Source organism: Amblyraja radiata, chromosome 30 (assembly GCF_010909765.2).
Source record: "Amblyraja radiata isolate CabotCenter1 chromosome 30, sAmbRad1.1.pri, whole genome shotgun sequence".
In the NCBI taxonomy this organism is placed as follows: Eukaryota; Metazoa; Chordata; class Chondrichthyes; order Rajiformes; family Rajidae; genus Amblyraja; species Amblyraja radiata.
Genome location: NC_045985.1, coordinates 9,424,866 through 9,445,372, shown reverse-complemented (window position 1 = coordinate 9,445,372; position 20,507 = coordinate 9,424,866). Strand labels below are relative to the sequence as shown.

The 20,507-nt window shown below is 47.4% G+C and overlaps 1 protein-coding gene across 1 annotated transcript in view; it reads left to right on the top strand.

Moving 5' to 3' along the window:
- Nucleotides 1–20,211, top strand: part of LOC116989864 (E3 ubiquitin-protein ligase TRIM69-like) — a gene marked incomplete at its 3' end in the record, with an annotated part of 58,616 nt that extends 38,405 nt beyond the window's left edge. The window contains exons 5-7 of the mRNA XM_033047438.1: nt 16,230–16,252; nt 16,345–16,481; nt 20,165–20,211. Coding sequence (XP_032903329.1) covers nt 16,230–16,252; nt 16,345–16,481; nt 20,165–20,211 — 207 coding nt within the window. The remainder of the gene's footprint in view (nt 1–16,229; nt 16,253–16,344; nt 16,482–20,164) is intronic.
- Between the last annotated feature and the right edge of the window lie 296 nt (nt 20,212–20,507).

Sequence of the window (20,507 nt, the reverse complement as noted above, 5' to 3'; positions counted from 1 at the left end):
GAGGTGTCTGAGGATCGGAAGAGGGTGAGACTGGCCGAGTACTGCAGGAATCTCCCTGAAACCGAGAAGAGGTTTACATACCTGGAGTGTGTGCTGGGATCGGAGGGATTCACATCAGGGAGATATTACTGGGAGGTGGAGGTGGCGGAGTGTCGTGGTTGGAGTCTGGGGGTCGCCGCAGAGTCTGTGGAGAGGGGTGAAGCGGAACCGCTTACCATGGAGACTGGAGTCTGGAGCATCGGGCGGCAGGGTGACGACTTTGTTGCAGATACCGACCATCCAACCCCTCTCCCCGCCCGTCTCATCCCCGGGAAGGTGGGAATTTATCTCAGTTACGAGTCCGGGACAGTTTCATTTTACAACGCGGACACCAAGTCCCATCTCTACACCTTCAATGGGAATACATTCACGGAGAAACTTTATCCTTACTTCTGGATTTGGGATGAAAACCAGTGGCTGATAATCTGCCTCGGTTCCGCTCCGGGTGTGTAAAAGGGTCGGGTCCCGGGACCAGTGTCAGGAGCGGGGCTCAGGGGAAGTGGGGCAGAAACCCAGTGGACGCCGAACGAACGGCTCCCATTTAATCCCCAAATTCCGCGTCGTGAAACCCCAGTGAGCGCGGAAATAAAACCAGGGGGAATGTAAATGTGGGGAGAGTGAAATAAACAACAACTGAAATCAGAGCTGTCTGTTGATCCGTTTATTTTAACGCGTTAACAGCGTCCGGCAACGGAACAGAAATTACTTTTGTGAAAATATAATGATTAAAACAACCTCCCTTCCCGCGGGTTCAGCAGCAGCCGCGGGCGGCGGGTCCTGAGCTCCGGGCTCCCCCGGGGCCTAAAGTCCGCCGACTCATTGAATTTACAGCGTGTTCAAGAAGGAACTGCAGATGCTGGAAAATCGAAGGCACACAAAAAAAGCTGGAGACACTCAGCGGGTGCAGCAGCACCTATGGAGCGAAGGAAATAGGCAACGTTTCGGGCCGAAACCCTTCTTCAGACTGATGCCACAGCGTCTGAATTAACCGCGTGTTTGCAGGATTTGCTCTCCACGCAACAGATTAGTTTTCTTCGAATGGATCTTTGGAAGAATGGGTTCAAACCGAATTCCCGGTTCCAGGTGGGAGCCCGTTGTGCTCAGGCTCTGCCTGTCTCTCTGTAGGATACGTAGATCATTCCTTGTCCCAGACCCCTCCCTCACCTCTCTCTCTCAGGTACATCATGTCTGTATCGGTGCAGCTTCCTGCGCTCGTTCACCGTTTTAACGCTTCATCTCCCTCACTGCCAGTTTCCAACCAGCTCCCGCTTTCCTCTGCTCGAGCCCCGACTCTTCCCTTCGCTCTCTCGCCGTTTCAGAGAAAACCGAGTGGCCAAAGTCCATTCCAAGCCCGCGGACGCCATCGGCTACTTCGTCTATCCACGACCCCTGTTTGCGCATCGAAATGGAATATTCCCTCCAAGATCGAGCGCGTACAGCAACAACCCGCTTACATTTACACAATGTCCTCGCATCTCTGTTAGGAGACCACAAAGTGCTTTACTGGTGGAATTCTCTTTGAAGTGCAGCCAGGAATGGCAACTGAAATGCAGGAGTCAATTTACAGACAGGGACATTCACAAACAGAGTTTAAAAGCAAACTATACTGTCCAAAGCGATTTGTGTTTATTTCAATTGGAGTATTAGAAGCACCAAGCACATCATTCAAATAAATACAATCTTTCTATTCGGTTCTTATGGATGTTACTGGTCGTGTGAATTATCCAAATACAACAGGGTATTAAATGTATCTGTTGTATTAATCTACTGACCTACAATATTGTAAGTGGGTTTGATTTCAATGAACCAACCCCTTTTACATATTTTCCTCTGATTATCTGCCTCTGTTTCTTCCCTTCTTTCACCCAATCCATCAGGTGAAACTTTAATCGCCGCCCTCAGCCCAACAGAGAGAAATTGTCATGAGTTGTTAATTGTCATATGTAACGGGGCGGAGTAATGAAATTCTTACTTGTCCTTAATCTGAGTTTGCATCTAAATCACTCCTCACAATTTATCCTCCTTAAACTGCGGGACACACTTCTGTTCCTGGCTCCAATGTTAGTAAATAATCCTCACTCCTCATTCAAGGAATGTTGCCATTCCATTCCCAATGTCTGTAATCTTCCAGATTTGTAATCAGCATTCCCAACTCCCAACAACGTGGGTTGCAAAATCTCTGACTCAGGCGTTTTTGCCTGAGCCCAGACCTCTGTTGTGTGGGTGGACAAAGCTGTGATAGTCTTGGGATAGGGCTTGGGATGGGTCCGCAGTTGGTCAGGCAGGATCTGCGGAGAGAGGACATGATTCGCAGGTGGGGATGGGTGCGAGGGGGTCTTTCCCATTTGTGCGAGGATCAAATGAGCACAGAATTGAGAGAGAGAGAGAGAAGCAACAAGTGGAATATGCCTCGGAGTGTAGGAAGAATTGCAGATGCTGGTTTAAACCGAACGTAGACACAAAATGCTGGAGTAACTCAGCGGGACAGGCAGCATCTCTGGAGAGAAGGAATGGGTGACGTTTCGGGTCGAGGCTGTCTGAAGTAGGGTCTCGACCCGAAACGTTACCCATTCCTCCTCTCCAGAGATGCAACCTGTCCCACTGCGTTACTCCAGCATTTAGTGTCTATCGAAGGGGAATACGGCTTTCCAGTTTAGTTTATTGTCACGTGTATCGAGGTACAGTAAAATCCAGTCAGCAGAAAGACAATACATGATTACAATCGAGCCACTTACATTGGACAGATACTCGATGATGGAATAACGTTTAGTGCAAGGTTAAGCCAGCAAAGTCCCATCAAAGTTAAAGTGAGAAATGTTGAGGTGGGAGTAGAGATTTATGAGTGTGGGGCGATTGTAATATGTGATTGTAGATCTGCATCACACGCAAATAGACGCCTTGGTTGGGCGCCATCTCGGAAGTATTAGCATCAGACAGATAAAGTGAACCTTTGCAAACTGTGACCACCAGGAAGGGCTTCCTCCCAACAACCATAAGGCCATTGAACACTGCATAACGCTTACCTCAGCAACTATGAACTTCTACGGGCTGTGTGTCTATGGTTCCATATCCCCCCTCCCCCCCCCCCCCATAGTCGTCGTGCTAGTTTTGCTGTTTGTATCGCCTGCTGTCACTTCCTCCACAGCCAACAATGGACCATTGTGGGCTCTTTGGTCATCGGTGCGGCCTGTGATCTGTTCTATGCCTTTCCACACCTCTAGTTTCCCTCTCCCCTGAATCTCAGTCTGAAGAAGGGCCTCGACCCGAAACTCCACCTATTGCTATTTTCCAGAGATGCTACCTGATATGTCGCTCGTTGGTGCGGACTCAGTGGGCCGAAGGGCCTGTTTTCGCGATGTATCTCAAAGCTAAACTAAACTAAACTGATCAACAGACAAAGAATCCGGTAGACAAAGCTGCTGGAGATACTCATTGGGTGAGACAGCATCTCTGGATAGAATGAATGGGCGACGGTTCGGATTGAGACCCTTCAGACAGACACAGTGAACCTTTACAAACTGCTATGAATTTTAGAGGGTCATTTAAGACCCTTTAAACAATACACGCAAACATAGATTGCCCCGAAGACTGCTGCTTGAGAGACAGGTGCACTGTTGTGGAATAAAATAAGGGCGGAGGGAGGTCTCCGTCCATCCTGATCCCGGGCTGTGAACGGAGATGCGGGCGGCGGGTTCCACTGCCCAACAGGTGCAACGTCTCCTCAGGTGACACCCGAGGCTTCCTTAGCGCCGGGCCCCGTCCCTTTCTGTCCTACCTTAGTCTTTCTCGTCCATATTCAGGCCAGTTTAATGTCCAATCTACCCCTCCCTCGTGTGAGGTGAGTTGGAAGCGGCCAGGACATCTTCACACTGAACACTTGCAGCCAAATAGCATTCATTGCCCGGGACGGCAGCGGGCGCAGCGACACGGTACTGTAGGGGTTGAGTTTAATTTAGTTTAGAGATACAGCGCGCAAACAGGCCCTTCGGCCCACCGGGTCAGCGCCGACCAGCGATCCCCGGACATTAACACTATCCGACATCCACTAGGGCCATTTATTACATTTACCAAGCCAATTTTTTACATTTCTCATGCCTTGGAGTGCGTGAGGAAACCGAAGATCTCGGAGAAAACCCACGCAGATCACGGGGAGAACGTACAAATTCCGTACAGACAGCACCCGTAGTCAGGATCGAACCTGGGGCTGCATTCGCTGTAAGGCATCAACTCTACCGCTGTGCCACCGTGTGACGGTCAGGTGACCGCCCATATTCAGCAGCTCCACGTCAGTGAAAACCTTTTGAACCAGGAAGTGAAGATAAAATGGCTTCGAAAGACCCGGTCGAGAGTTGGACCGAGGAGGCAGTTTGTCCCATCTGCCTGGATTTCTTCACCGATCCGGTGATACTGGAGTGTGGGCACAACTTCTGCCGCTCCTGTATCACACAGAGTTGGGACAGGGAGGCGAGAAACTCCTGCCCGGAATGTAGAGACGAGTTTACTGACCGCACCCTGAGGGTGAATCGGGCCTTGGTTAGACTGGCTGAGAAAGCTCGAGCACTGAGCCCGAATCTTAAAGAGAAGGAAAGTAAACTTCACTGCGAGAAACATCAGGAAGAACTGAAGCTGTTTTGTGAAACGGACAAGAAACTGATCTGTTTGAATTGTGCAGCTGCGCAGGAACACAAGTCTCACAGCTTCATGCTGATAGAAGAAGCAATTGAATTCTACAAGGTAAAACCAAATCGATTTTGATCACATCAATGTGTAATATTTTCTTTATTGTCTGACATTTTAATTCTCTGATCTGAAACCCAACCCCAGGAACAGGTGAAATATTCTTTCGAATCTCTCACAGAAAAGAAATCAGAGATCGAGCAAATGGAGCAGGAACAGAAAGAGAGCATTTCTGGAGTTCAGGTGAGGCTTTGTCCTATCGATTTCATTATTTTGTGTAGTAATTGATCCCTGTGATGCCTGTAATAATGGGCACCTCTATAGAGCTCAGTAATCGAGGACCTGAGATCTTGGGTGCGGTTGGGCAGCCAAGGACTTTACTCCCTGGAGCGCAGGTGTCTGAAGAATGATCTATTGCAGGTGTATAATATCACAAAACAAAATGTTAGGGTGAATACTCAGTCTTTTACACTAAGTGGGGCGTCGAGCATGCAAGGGCATAGGTTTAAGGTGAGAGGGAACAGATGTAATACGAACATTAAGGGCAACTTTGATAGTGGGTAAATGGAACGAGCTGCCAGGGGAGGTTGTTGATTCAGGTACCATAACAATATTTAACCATATAACCATATAACCATATAACCATATAACAATTACAGCAGGGAAACAGGCCATCTCGACCCTTCTAGTCCGTGCCGAACACATAATCTCCCCTAGTCCCACATACCTGCGCTCAGACCATAACCCTCCATTCCTTTCCCGTCCATATAACTATCCAATTTATTTTTAAATGATAAAAACGAACCTGCCTCCACCACCTTCACTGGAAGCTCATTCCACACAGCTACCACTCTCTGAGTAAAGAAGTTCCCCCTCATGTTACCCCTAAACTTCAGTCCCTTAATTCTCAAGTCATGTCCTCTTGTTTGAAACTTCCCTACTCTCAGTGGGAAAAGCTTTTCCACGTCAACTCTGTCTATCCCTCTCATCATTTTAAAAACCTCTATCAAATCCCCCCTTAACCTTCGGCGCTCCAAAGAATAAAGCCCTAACTTGTTCAACCTTTCTCTGTAACTTAGTTGCTGAAACCCAGGCAACATTCTAGTAAATCTATTTAAATGATATTTGAACAAATTCGTGGAGAGAAAAATTTAGAACCAAGTGGGCCAAATGCGGACAGGTGGAAATAGCGCAGATGGGGCAATGGACAATAGACAATAGACAAAAGGCAGGAGTAGGCCATTCGGCCCTTCGAGCCAGCACCGCTATTCAATGCGATCTTGGCTGATCAGTACCCCGTTCCTGCCTTCTCCCCAGATCCGCTGACTCCGCTATAGGGCGGTTGCACGTAAGGTCGCTGGGTCATAAGGCTCGACGCACGGAGCCGCTCAATCCATCTGGAGGACATCCGTCACTTCCGGTACATGTTATTAATGCTAGAAACGCGTACTTTCCTACCTGTTAAAAACCGCCAAAATGTTGAATTTTTGCGCTGAAAAAAATTGTGGGAGTCGGGGTAAGTGTGAGAGACATGTACACAACTTTAGAATTCTAAAAGAGAAGCGAAATGAAGGTATGGAGAAGCGAGAGCTGAAGGGACAACAGCAGCTAAAGTGCTTGGTAAACATGGGCCGTGCAGATATCGGAACTGAAAATATTGGGAATTATCGCGTTTGCTCACTGCATTTCATCAAGTAAGGCATTGTTTGTGTTTTTTCTTGATTCCTTTGGTATCTAAAAATTCTCAGAAGTGATCAATCTGGCTGTAAAATTTTCTTCAGATGTGTTTTCATTTTGTATGTGAAAACCCACTTGGGAACCATGGGCGATTTAAAAAATTCCAGCCAGATTTATCACTTCTGAAACTTTTTAGATGACAAAAGAATCAAGAAAAAACACAAATAATGCCATAGTTGATGAAATGCAGTGAGCAAACGGCCAATGTTCGTCAAGCACTCTGACTGTTGTTGTCCCTTCAGCTCTCGCTTCTATCTACCGTCATTTCTCCTCACATTTTGGAATTCTGAAGTGTGTTAACTGTCTCTCACGCTTATCCCGATTTCCATAATTATTTACAGCGCAAAAATTGACAATTTCAGCGGGTTTTAACGGGCCCGCTACGCTGGAAACAATGGTAAGTGCCTACCTGCAGTTCATCGCGTGTAATCCACTTGGAGTAGCGTAGCAACAGTACGGGTCATGGGTCGTGACCCGACTGCCGTGAAACCTCCATATCTTTAAGAACGCTATCTAGCTCTCTCTTGAAAGTATCCAGATAACCTGCCTCCACCTGCGGCAGATAATTCCACAGACTCACGACTCTCTGTGTGAAAAAGTTTCCTCATCTCCATTCTAAATGGCTTACCCCTTAATTTTAAATTGTGGCCCCAGGTTTTGGACTCCCCCAACATCGGGAACATGTTTCCTGCCTCAATCATGCCCAAACCCTTTATAATCGTTTACGTTTCAATAAGATACCCTCTCATCCTTCTAAATACTAGAGTATTCAAACCGAGCTGCTCCATTCTCTCAGCATATGACAGTCCCGCCATCCCGGGAATTAACCTTCTAAACCTACGCTGCACTCCCTCAATAGCAAGAATGTCCTTCCTCCAATTATTGATTGATTGATTGATTGATTATATTGATTGATTATACCTTTAATAATCCTTTTCAGGAAATTACAGTGCCACGACAGCTTCAAGACAGACATAACACCACACATTTCCTCAAAAGGCTTCCATACTTAACAAGTTAAAATACGTTAAAATACAAGTTAAAATACAATTAATTTAATAAAAAGTGCAGTTATTTATGCGCATTATATAATCTTATAGCAGCTGGTAAACAGGACTTCCTATGTCTCTCAGTTTTGCAAATTGGTGCAATCAGCCTCTGACTGAAGATGCTGCTCTTGATCACCTTCAGGGCATGGAGTGGGTGAGTGGGGTTGGTCATTATAGAACCTAGTTTGTTCAGAGTTCTGGCCTCTGCCACCTGCTGGACCGTTCGTTGCTCAGTCCCGACCACTGAGCCGGCCTTCCTGATTAGCTTGTCCAGTCTGTTTTTATCCGCTATACGGGCGCCATCTCCCCAACAGGCCACAGCAATAAACAGAGCACTGGCCACCACTGAATGGTAGACACTGCACAGTAGGGGTTGGCAGATGTTAAATGACCTCAGCCTCCTTAAAAAATACAGTCGGCTTTGTCCCTTCCTGTACACCGCCTCCATATGACACTTCCAGTTCAGCTCACTGTCAAGCTGCACCCCAAGGTACCTGTGATTAGCGACCACCTCCACCTCAGTGCCCTTAATGGCGATTGGTGTTGCTTGAGTCCTCCTCCTCCCCCTCCTGAAGTCCACAACTATCTCCTTGGTTTTTTTGGTGTTAAGATGGAGGTTATTGTGTGCACTCCACTCCACAAAGTTACTTATTATGTCTCTATACTCCTCCTCATTGCCCCCTTTAATGAGGCCGACACAGCTGCATACAATACTCCAGGTGTGGTCTCACTAGGGCCCTGTACAACGGAAGAAGGTCCTCTTTGCTCCTATACTTAACTCCTCTTGTTATGAAGGCCAACATGCCATTCGCTTTCTTCACTGCCTGCTGTACCTGCATGCTTACTTTCATTGACTGATGAATAAGGACCCCCGGAACCCGTTGTACTACCCATTTTCCCAACTTGACACCATTTAGATAATAATCTGCCTTCCTGTTTTTGCTACCAAAGTGGATAACCTCACATATATCCACATTAAACTGCATCTGCCATGCATTTGCCCACTCACCCAACCTGTCCAAGTCACCCTACATTCTCATAGCATCCTCCTCACAGTTCACACTGCCACCCAGCATTGTGTTATCTGCAAATTTGCTAATGTTACTTTGAATCCCTTCATCTAAGTCAGTGATGTACATTGTAAATAGCTGCAGTCCTAGCACTGTGCCTTGCGGTACCCCACTAGTCACTTCCTGCCATTCTGAAAGGGACCCGTTAATCCCTACTCTTTGTTTCCTGTCTGCCAACCAATTTTCTATCCATGTCAGCACTCTACCCCCAATACCCTGTGCCCTAATTTTGCCCACTAATCTCTGTGGGGCCTTATCAAATGCTTTCCGAAAGCCCAGGTACACTACACACACTGGCTCTCCCTTGTCCATTTTCCCAATTACATCCTGAAAAAAGTCTAGAACATTAGTCAAGCATGATCTCCAATTCGTAAATCCATGCTGACTCGGACCGATCCTGTTACTGCCATCCAATTGTGCCGCTATTTAATATTTTTTATTTGACTCCAGCATCTTCCCCACCACTGGTCAGGCTAACTGGTCTATAATTCCCTGTTTTCTCTCTCCTTTCTTAAAAAGTGGGATAACATTAGTTCCCCATCCAATCCACAGTAACTGATCTATAGAACATTGGGAAATTATCACCAATGCATCCACGATTTCTAGAGCCACTTCCTTAAGTACCCTGGGATGCAGACCATCAGGCCCTGGGGATTTATCAGCCTTCAGTCCCATCAGTCTACCCAACACCATTTCGTGCCTAATGTGGATTTCCTTCAGTTCCTCCACCACCCCAGACCCTCTGGCCACTACTATATCAGGAAGATTGTTTGTGTCCGCCATAGTGAAGATGGATCAAAAGTACCTGTTCAACTCATCTGCCTGTTCCTTGTTCCCCATAATAAATTCACCTTTTTCAGGCTTCAAGGGTCCAACTTTGGTCTTAACAATTTTTTTCCTCTTCACATACCTAAAGAAGCTTTTACTATCCTCCTTTATATTCTTGGCTAGCTTACCTTCGTACCTCATCTTTTCTCCCCGTATTGTCTTTTTGGTTATCTTCTGTTGCTCTTTAAACATTACCCAATCCTCTTGCTTCCCGCTCATCTTTGCTATGTGTAATACTTCTCTTTTATTTTTATACTGTCCCTGACTTTCCTTGAAAGCCACGGTCGCCCCTTACTCCCCTTGGAATCTTTTTTCCTCTTTGGAATAAACGGCTCCTGCAACTTCTGTATTATTCCCAGAAATACCTGCCATTGTTTTTCCATTTTCATCCCTGCTAGAGTATCTTTCCAGTCAATTTTGGCCAATCCTCCCTCATGGCTCCATAGCAGGCCCGTACGAAGCTTTTCAAAAAGGGGGGTGGCATGACAGGATTACAAAAAACTTAATGTGAAATAGTGTGCGCGCAGCGCACATCATGAGCGCGAAGCATGAAGTCCCTCGATGTCAGGGTCCAGGGCCCACTTAAGGGCCCTGGAAGCTCAGGGGATTTAGATGCTCTGATCCATTCTGAGCCTTGTTTTGGAGCATTTTTGAACCAAATTTAAGACTAATATTTCAGAAATTAACAGGAATCTGAGGTAGATTTTTCACACCTTTGTGCTGGGTGCATATAACGAGCTGCCAGAGGAGGTAGTTAAGGCTGGGACTATCCTAATGTTTAAGAGACATTTGGACACGTACATGGATAGGACAGATTTAAATGGATATGGGCCAAACGCATGTGAGTGGGACTAGTTTAGATGGGACATGTCGGTCGGTGTGGGCAAGTAGGGCTGAAGGGCCTGTTTCCACACTGCATCATTCTATGACTAAAAAGTTAAGAAGAAAAATGCATGTAGATAAGTGGAGCAGATTTGAAAGAGGAGTGAAATGTAAAGGCAGAGAGAGGTTTATGGGTGGAAAGGAACATAGGAAAGGAGGGGGGAGAGTGGGCTTGGGCAGATGGGTGAAGGGAAAATAGTCACAAAGTGCTGTAGTAACTCCGTGGGTCAGGTAGCATCTGCGGATAATATGAATAGGTGACGTTTCACAGTGCTGGAGTAACTCAGCGAGTCAGGTAGCATCTGTGGAGAACATGGATAGGTGACATGTCACAGAGTGCTGGAGTAACTCAGTGGGTCAGGCAGCATCTCTGGAGAAAAGGTATAGATTATAGCTCGGGTCAAGACCGTTCTTCAGTAATATTCATGATGTGACATGCATAGACATTCCTGAATGTTACCCAAACCATCGTGAGCTGCTTTGTTACGGTGCTTGCCTTCTCCTATAACATCTCTGCTGCCTTGGGTGATGCAGGACAGGACACAAGCTTTGGGACACGGTGTGAAGCTGTTGTCGTCTGTCCCAGCCTGGTTAAAAACCTGGATGGAGTGGATTTGGAGAGGATGTTTCCACTAGTGGGAGAGTCTAGGACCAATGGCCACAGCCTCGGAATTAAAAGACATTCCTTTAGGAAGGAGATGAGTAGGAATTTCTTAAGTCGGAGGGTGGTGAACTGTGGAATTCATTGCCACAGACAGCTGTGGAGGCCAAGTCAATGGACATTTTTCAGGAGGAGATTGATAGATTCTTGATTGATACGGGTGTCAGAGGTAATGGGGAGAAGACAGGAGAATGGGTTTGAGAGGGAAAGATAGAGTCATAGAGTGATACAGTGTGGAAACAGGCCCTTCGGCCCAGCATGTCCCATCTGCACTAGTCCCACCTGCCCACGTTTGATCCATATCCCTCCAAACCTGTCCTATCCATGTACCTGTCTGTTTCTTAAATGTTGCGATAGTCACTGCCTCAACTACCTCTTTTGGCAGCTTGTTCCATACACCTACCACCCTTTGTGTGAAAAACATACCCCACAGATTCCTATTAATTTTTTTGCCCTTCACCTTAAACTTATGTTCTCTGCTCCTCGATTCACTTACTCTGGGCAAAAGACTCAACCATATCTATTCAAATCATAATTTTATACACCTCTATTAGACCATCCCTCATCCTCCTGTGCTCCATGAAATAGAGTCCCAGCCTACTCAACCTCTCCCTATAGCTCTGGCCCTCTAGTCCTGGCAACATCCTCATAAATCTTCACTGTACCCTTTCCAGTTTGATGACATCTTTCCTATAACATGGTGCCCAGAACTGAACACAATACTCTGAATGCGGCCTCACCAACTTCTTATGCAACTGCAACATGACCTCCCAACTTCTATACTCAGCCTGGCCCGCTGAGTTACTCCAGCTTCTGTGAAATATCACAGAACAGGGCAAGATTAGTAAGTTTGCTGATGATACAGAAGTGAGTGGTTTTGCAGATAGTGAAGATGGTTGTGTAAGATTGCAGCAGGATCTGGATCAATTAGCCAGGTGGGCAGAGGAATGGTTGATGGCTGCATGGTTCCTTGAAGGTCGTGTCGCAGGTATATCAGGTGGTCAAAAGTATTTTGGCACTTTGGCCCTCATCAGTCAGAGTATTGAGTATAGAAATTGAGAGGTCATGTTGCAGCTGTATAAGACGTTGGTGAGACCGTATTTGGAATATTGTGTTCAGTTCTGGGCACCATGTTACAGGAAATGTGTCAAACTGAAAAGAGTACAGAGATCCCCATCCTGGATCAGACCAATCAGGGTTGTGTCATCCGCAAACTTGAGAAGCTTAACAGAGGTGTCTGTGGAGGTGCAGTCATTGGGTGTGAAGTGGTGATTGTAGTGGGGTGGGTGTAGAAGGGCCCAGTCTTTGCAGACTGAGGTCAGGCTGTGAGTGGGTGTGAAGTGTTGGTTGGGGTGGGAAAGGGTCCACTCTTTTCATACTGGAGTCTTGCCTTAAGTAGGTGTGACGTGGTGAATGGGAAGGAGAGGGTGCCGGGTCCATTCTTTGCAGACTGGGGTCTGGCTGTGTTTGTTGGGGAGGGGGTACCAGTGTTACATTTCTGATTTTCAAACCTGCAGTAAAACTCATTCAGGTCGTTCGTCAGCTGACGATTGTCCAAAGAGCGCGGGGCTTTCCTCTTATAGCTGGTGATTTCTTGCATGCCCTTCCAAACTGAAGAAGAGTCATTAGCTGAGAAGTTGCTCCTCAACTTCTCAGAGTACCTTTCCTTGGCAGCTCCCATTCCTCGTCTCAGCTCTTTATCGATCATGCTATCTTTTGACTCTTTAACGATTAGGCTATCGGCTTGACGCATACTTGCCCCCCCCCCCCCCCCCCCCCATCCCCCCAATCTCAAAATGGAAATGTTACAACTGTATATAATGATCCCATTAAAATGTGTATTTATGTCACAAAGTATGGAATTCATATTTTTCAGTATTGTTATCAAGGAAAAGAAAGCAGTTCCAATTGTTTGATATTATTTGATATTGTTTAATATTATTCATATGGAGGAGAAAATATAATAGCTCTAAAACCTACCTTAATCTCACTCAAGATAATCCCCCTTTGCCTCTCCCCTCCCTAATCTCTCTCTCCTCTCCCTTCCCCTCTCTCTCTCTCTCCCCCTCCCCCCTCTCACATCCCCCCTCTTTCTTGTAGGGTGGGGAGCAAAGATGAAGGTGGCGCGGGCCCAGCGGGTGGGGGGAAGAAGGTGGCGTGGGCCCAGTGGGAGTGGCGAGGACCCAGCGAGTGTCAGTGGGGGTGGCGTGGGCCCAGCGGGGGTGAGCAGGGGGTGGCGTGGACCCAGCAGGGGTGGCGTGGGCCCAGCATGGGTGGCGTGGGCCCAGCAGCTGTGGCGTGGGCCCAGCGGGGGTCAGCGGGGGTGGCTTGGACCAAGCGGGGTTGGCGTGGGCCCAGCGGGGGTCAGCGAGGGTGGCGTGGATCCAGCAGGGGTGGCATGGGCCCAGCGGGGTTGGCATGAGACCAGCGGGGGTGGCATGAGCCCAGCGGTAGTGGCATGAGCCCAGCGGGGGTGGCGTGGGCCCAGCCGAGGTCAGCGGGGGTGGCGTGGGCCCAGAGGGGGTGGCATGAGCCCAGCAGGGGTGGAGTGGGCCCAGCGGGGGTCAGCGGGAGTGGTGTGGGGGGAAGATGGCTTGGGGCCCCGGCGGCGGGGGGGGGGCGAGGGGAGCGGGCTCCGCCGCAGCGGCATCTGGTGTTGGGGTTACAGCCGTTGGGTTCAGATTCAGCCACTCCCGCCCGGGGACGGGAGAACAGAGAACTGGCCTTTTCCAAAGTGGAAACGTTGATTTCTTTTCCCAATTTTTAATTTTATCGATTTTTTTGGGGTTTATTTGGGTGACTTTTTTCTTAGGGGGAAAAAAATGGGGTGCGGTCGCACCCAACGCACCCCCCCCCCCCCCCCCTTCGGACGGCCATGCATAGTCCCCTTTGTTCAACTGTAACACTGACACTTCCGACTTACCCTTTTCCCTCTCAAATTGTAGATTAAAACTTACAATATTATACACTATCTCCTAATTACTTCTTAACCCCAAGTTCCCTTTATCAAACCCGGTGCATTACACAATCAACCAGATTTGATAAGGCCTTGGTTGGTTACATTACTTTCACCAGATATTTCAGAATTATCAAGACGAGCTCTAAAATTACGAAGGTAATGAAAGCTATGGATTACATACGGGCAAATAGAATTAGTGTAGAAACGTACAGAGCCCAGCATGGACATGTTGCTACGAAGGGACTATTTCTGCACGACTCGAGATTCACTAGCTAAATGTCACCTTCCATGTCATGAAGAAACATAGCAGAGTGACATAATATATTGATTTTAATCTTATATCTGACAGGAAGAGTCACACAACCTTCAGTCACAGATCACATCCCAGTTTGCTGAACTGCACCAGATATTCACTGAGAAAGAGCAGCGCTTCCTTGGAGATATCCGTGAGGAAGAGAAAAAGATTGTAAAAAGAATGAAGAAAAATCTTCACGAGATTCAAGAGAATTTAAATTCCATTCAAGAGGAACTCTCAAAGTTACAGGAACAGATCGACCACAAGGCAGATGTGATATTTCTTAAGGTGAGGAGTTACACTACAGTTTGGATAAGTGAAAGTGCACAGACACAAAATGGTGGGTTAAATTTCTGAAATAAATGCTGCATTTACCAGTAATTCATTACTGGGTCAATGTTCCATCTGTTCCATCTACTCACCACATCCGACAATAATGCCCCAAATTCCCCTCTCTACATCATGGACATTCGGCCCATCCACTGCTGTCAGTTTTCCTGCTCCGCACAAGTCTCTCCCCACCTACTCACAACATCCACCAGCAGTGCCCACAGTTGCCACATCTCTCGTGTTTATCCACCTTTATCCACCTCCCCATGAAATTACCTCTCCTATGGTAGAGGGTTCTATATTATCTTGACTGAATCTCTAGTGGAACTTTTGAAAGACCACCTGATATTTCATCTTCAATTCACTTTCTTATCATGATCTGATACTTCAATGTTTAATCTTGCATTAAATGTTGTACCCTTTATCCTTTATCTCCACACTGTGGATGGCTTGTTTTTACACATGTACAGTTTTTTCTTTGACAGGACAGCATCCAAACAAACGCTTATCACCGTACCTCAGTACATGTGATGATAATAAGATCATTAGTTCAGAAGTGATAGGAACAGTATTAGCCCATCAAGTCTACTCCGCCATTCAATCATGACTGATCTACCTGTCCTAACCCCATTCTCCTGCCTTCTCCCCATACCCCTGACACCCGTACTAATCAAGATAATATTAAATTCCGTTAATTTTCCTTTAATTAGCCAAAGAAACTCACGAAGTGTGCAGTCTTTCCTGTAAGTTTGATCCTCAGATCAATGGCAGATTTTTCACTAACACTCCTTACACATTCTTGGTTCTTTGTTCAATCGTGTAATACCCTCAGGCTGTGTCAGCTGGGGTCAGAGTTGGGAAATGGGAATTTTCAGCAGCTCCTAAAGTTCTATGGAATGGTTTCTGTTGTGATGTGAACCACCAGTCCCAATAAATTCAGGAACAAAATCAAGTGTTGGAGCAACTCTGCGGGTTCGGCAACATCTGTGGGGGATTTGGATGGGTGACGTTTCGGGTCGGGACCTTTCTTCAGATTGTTGTTGTGAGGGGCGGGGAGCTGGAAAAGCGATGGAGTTTGACAAAGCCTCATGACTGGCAAAGGATACAGGCGAGGGAGGTTTGACTGGCAGTTGTGTGGACATCGGCTAGAGATGAAAAGTGTAGAAAGGGGGCCAAGTAAGAAAAGAGGAGAGATATGTTGCCAGATGGAGGATTAGAGGAGAAAGGGATCTGGGGGAATGGGTAAGAGAGCGGGTTGGTGTGAAAAGTGGAAGCTCATTAAGCTGGGCACATGGAAGAAATGGGGTAATGGGGAGAGAGATGGTGTAACCTAACATTGGAGATGTCAATGTTCATTCTGCTGTGTTGTAAACTACCCGAGCGGAATATGAGGTGCCGATCCTCCATTTAGCGTGTGACCTCACTCTGTCAATGGAGGAGGCCCAGGACTGGAAGAACAATATGGAAATGAGAAGTGGTGTTGGAATGTTTAGTAACCGGGATGTTCCGCAGACCTGGGTCACTTAGTCTACGCTTGGTCTCGATGATGTACAGGAGGGGGCCGAACCGAAGCGTCACCAATCCACATCCTCGTGAAACGCTGCCTGCTACGCCGTGTTCCAGCACTTTGTGTTTTATATAAGATGGCATTTTGCATTTCTTGTATCTCAATGAATTGAGCTTTGTGTTTTATTTATTTCAGGATGAAGCTGGTCGGGAGAGCAGGTAGGACATGCTCTTGACTGAAACTCTGTGTGGATGTGTAATGTAACACCAATGACATGCTCAATGTATCACCATGTGTTTACTGTTTGCAGTGCGAGTGTTGATACTGAATCGTTGTCAGTGACAGATGCTGCCCCGGCCTTTGAAACGATCTATCGCCCCTTTGTGTTGAGCACAATGATAACAGAAATATCTGATGCCATTAAGCGGAGTGGCTTATCACCTTACGGTAAAGAAATTGAATGATCTGTGTTTTTTTAAACTAACATAATCCTCCTACTCTCCCCCCCCCCCCACCCCCCCCCCCCCCCCCCCCCCCCCCCCCCCCCCCCCCCCCCCCCCCCCCCCCCCCCACACACACACACGCACACCTTCCTCCTCCATCCCCCACCCCATCCACCTGCAGCTTCTGGACCCTCCCCCCACCCCCCGACCACCCACCATATTTTCCTGTACCTCACCTGGACTCGTATCAATTTCTCCCCTCCACCACATCCTCCACCACATCCTCCACCACATCCTCCACCACATCCTCCACCACATCCTCCACCACATCCTCCACCACATCCTCCACCACATCATCCACCACATCCTCCACCACATCCTCCATGGACATCCCTACCTCGGGCTTCACGATTCACACCCCTTCCATCCTTATCTCACACCGTGTGTCCATATAACAATTACAGCACGGAAACAGGCCATCTCGACCCCTCTAGTCCGTGCCGAACACATAGTCTCCCCTAGTCCCATATACCTGCGCTCAGACCATAACCCTCCATTCCTTTCCCATCCATATAACTATCCAATTTATTTTTAAATGATAAAAACGAACCTGCCTCCACCACCTTCACTGGAAGCTCATTCCACACAGCTACCACTCTCTGCGTAAAGAAGTTGAGAGTGGTAGCTGTGTCTTCCCACACCCCTGTCCTTTCCTCCCTGGCATTCATCCAACAATTGGCCTATCAAAACAATCCTCTCGCTGGTATCCGCCTCTCACTTGTGTTGGGTGGAGATAGAATCCCACCGCTAGGCACAACTTCCCATCTCACCATCATCACTCGTCACTTCCCACCCAAACCACCCTCTCTCCAGCTATTTCTCCCTGCAACCGCAGGAGATGCAACACCTGTCCCTATACCTCCCCCCCTCAGACTCCGTCCAAAGACCCTGACAGTCTTTTCAGATGAGGCAGAGGTTCATTTGCACCTCCTCCAACCTCATCTACTGCATCCACAGGATCAGATGTAGACTCCTGTATATTGTGGGGTACTGATTGTGGATGATCAGCCATTATCATGGCGGTGCTGGGTCGAAGGGCCGAATGGCCTACTCCTGCACCTATTGTCTATTGTCTATATGGCGAGACGAAGCGCAGGCTCGGCGATCGATACGCTGAACACCTCCGCTCAGTCCGCCTAAATCTCCTTGATCTCCCGGTTGCTAAACGCTTTAACCCTCCCTCCCATTCTCACACTGATATTTCTGTCCTGGGCCTCATCCATTGTCAGTCTGAGGCCAAGCGCAAATTGGAGGAACAGCATCTCATATTTCATTTGGGCAGCTTACATCCCAGCGGTTTGAATATTGACTTCTCTAACTTTAAGTCACCCTTCCTTTGCACATCCCTCTCCTTCGCAGTTCTCCGAGCAGTTTGACTGTCTCCGATTACATGTTATCTCTGTTTGCATTGTTGTTACATTCTCCCAGCTAACAATCATCTATTCTACATTTCCCTTGATCTCTATCCTCTCCCCTTACTTCGCTCTCGACCCGAAATGCCACCCATTCCTTCTCTCCAGAAATGCTGCCTGTCCCGCTGAGTTACTCCAGATTTCTGTGTCTATCGTTGAAACAAAACCTATCCATGTTCTGCAAAGATGCTGACCCAGCCTCTGTTAATTACTTCAGCACATTCTGTCTCTTTAGTAAACTTGCATCTGCAATTCATTCTGTTACATCAAACGGACATAGATTAATTTCTCCTCATTTATCAGACACATGTGAGTAACGTGTAGATGCTGAGCTTGTGTGGAATTATGGGCTGAGGGGGAATTGTCGTTTTATTCCAGTAGCAAACGCAGCTGCCGGGAAGATTCACTTTCACACAGGCAGCTGGAGATGGGAGATCCCTGAACACAAGCGACAGCCACACCCCTCCCTCTGTCTCACCGCCTCTCAAGAAAACCCCCACCACCATCTACCACCATGACCAGCAAAATATCGGAATACTTCCGAAATTCTGAAGAAGTGTCCCGAGGTTCTGAATACACCTCCTCATTTGTTAACGACAATCACAATCTCTCGTCCATCCTCACTCTCCGCGCTTGTCCACTCCCTTTTGAAATTCCCGCCCCAATCCCACGGCGCCGCTACATCGGTTCCCCAATGCCCATGAAATTCCCCTCATCAACCGGGAAATATCACCGGGAAAGATGTTGCTAGTCCATCCGATGTTGTTGGGGGGAAGGTCTTCCCGCAGCCCCGGGATCCCGAGCTTCTGAATACATCACTTCATATCTCCCGCCAATCCGAATATCTCGTCCATCGTCACTGTCCGCACTAGTCCCCACCCGCCTCTTGAAATTCCCGCCCCAATCGTAGCAATGTTACAAAATTTTGAGATTTTTTAAATCAAGTCTTTAATTTATCCCATCAGATAAAGCATAAAAATAAGTTTAGTTTGACACCTAATTCACTTTCATATCTTCAGTATTAAAAAGGTTATGGCCATTTACATACTCGGAAATTGGCATCTTGTTCCCTATTGCTTTTTCATTGACTTAACACAAAAGCTGTGATCGAGGACAGCCAAAAGCCCATAACTTTCTTAAAATTTAAGAGAACTGAAAGAAATTTTCCGTTATCATAGATTGAAGCATTCTGAAACAAATATGAAACAATCTTACTTAGATGACTTGAAATTAAAGCATATAATTAGTTAGTTACCTAATTGTAGCTAATTGCAAAATTCAATTACTAGATCTAAACATCTATCCATTTCTTAAGAATAGATTAACATTTTTAAATAGCCTAAGTGTCCAAATAACATTCACACAAGAATTCACAAAATAACATAATTTTTAAATCTCATTGCCATGGGTTTATAGGCCAAATGGAAGGAATTTAATGTTTAATACCTGTAAATTAATGGCCATTTAAATCAGCTTGCGAGTGGGATTTTCTGGAACGGGACCATTTGGAACGTTGAGGGTGCGCTGATTTTAGTCCCCCATATCGGCAGCAAAAACACTGCCGGTTCATCGGGGGGAAAAATCACCGTTTCGCAACTTAAAATATGAATTAAATGCATCTTAGGAAACACTTTTATACATAAAAATAAACTACTTTATTTTACCTGTCCCCTAAATAAAATCCGTCCCCGTTGTCGGCGTTGACGGCTTCAGAAGCTGATTTTAAAATCACGCCAGCGATTAACTTGTCGGGCGAATTTTTTTTTTAAAACATACAGAACGGCCGTCGGAACGATTCTTAAGCAAAATCTTGCACTCCAACAAAATATGCCAGAACTTGGTCGGGAAAAAACCGCGTTTTAACCCCGCCCCCCACCCCCCTCCCCCCCTCAAACGCGCCAAAATCGCGCACACGGCCAGTGGCAGAATTGCAGCGCCGCTGAAGGTAAGTATTGTAACATACCTACCAATCGCACGATATCGCCCCTTCCGGTTCCCCAATGGCCACGAAATTCACCTCTCCAACCGGGAGAAAATCTCCGGCAAAGATGTCTGTTGTCCATCCGATGTTGTTGCGGTGAAACCCCGGACAAGGTGTCAGTTGTCCGCCCGCCTGTACCTGAGGCCGAGCGGCTTCTCCCCGGACCCGGGGCCGCGCTGCCCAGGTCTCAACCCGACCCCCGGGGACTCTCTGATTCTCTGCTTCTACCCCCAGTCTCCGTCACCCTGGATGTGGAAACAGCGCATCCGTGTCTCGAGGTGTCTGAGGATCGGAAGAGGGTGAGAGGAACCGGGACCGTGAGGAGTCTCCCTGACACCGTGAAGAGGTTTACAGTCCGGGGGTGTGTGCTGGGATCGGAAGGAATCACGTCGGGGAGACATTACTGGGAGGTGGAGGTGGCTGGGAGTCGGAGCTGGAGGCTGGGGGTCGCCGCAGAGTCTGTCGAGAGGAAGGGACAGTTCACACCGACCCCGGAGACTGGAGTCTGGAGCATCGAGCGGCGGGGTGACGAGTTTGATGCATCCGCCTCCCCTCCATCCCCTCTCCCTGCCCGTCC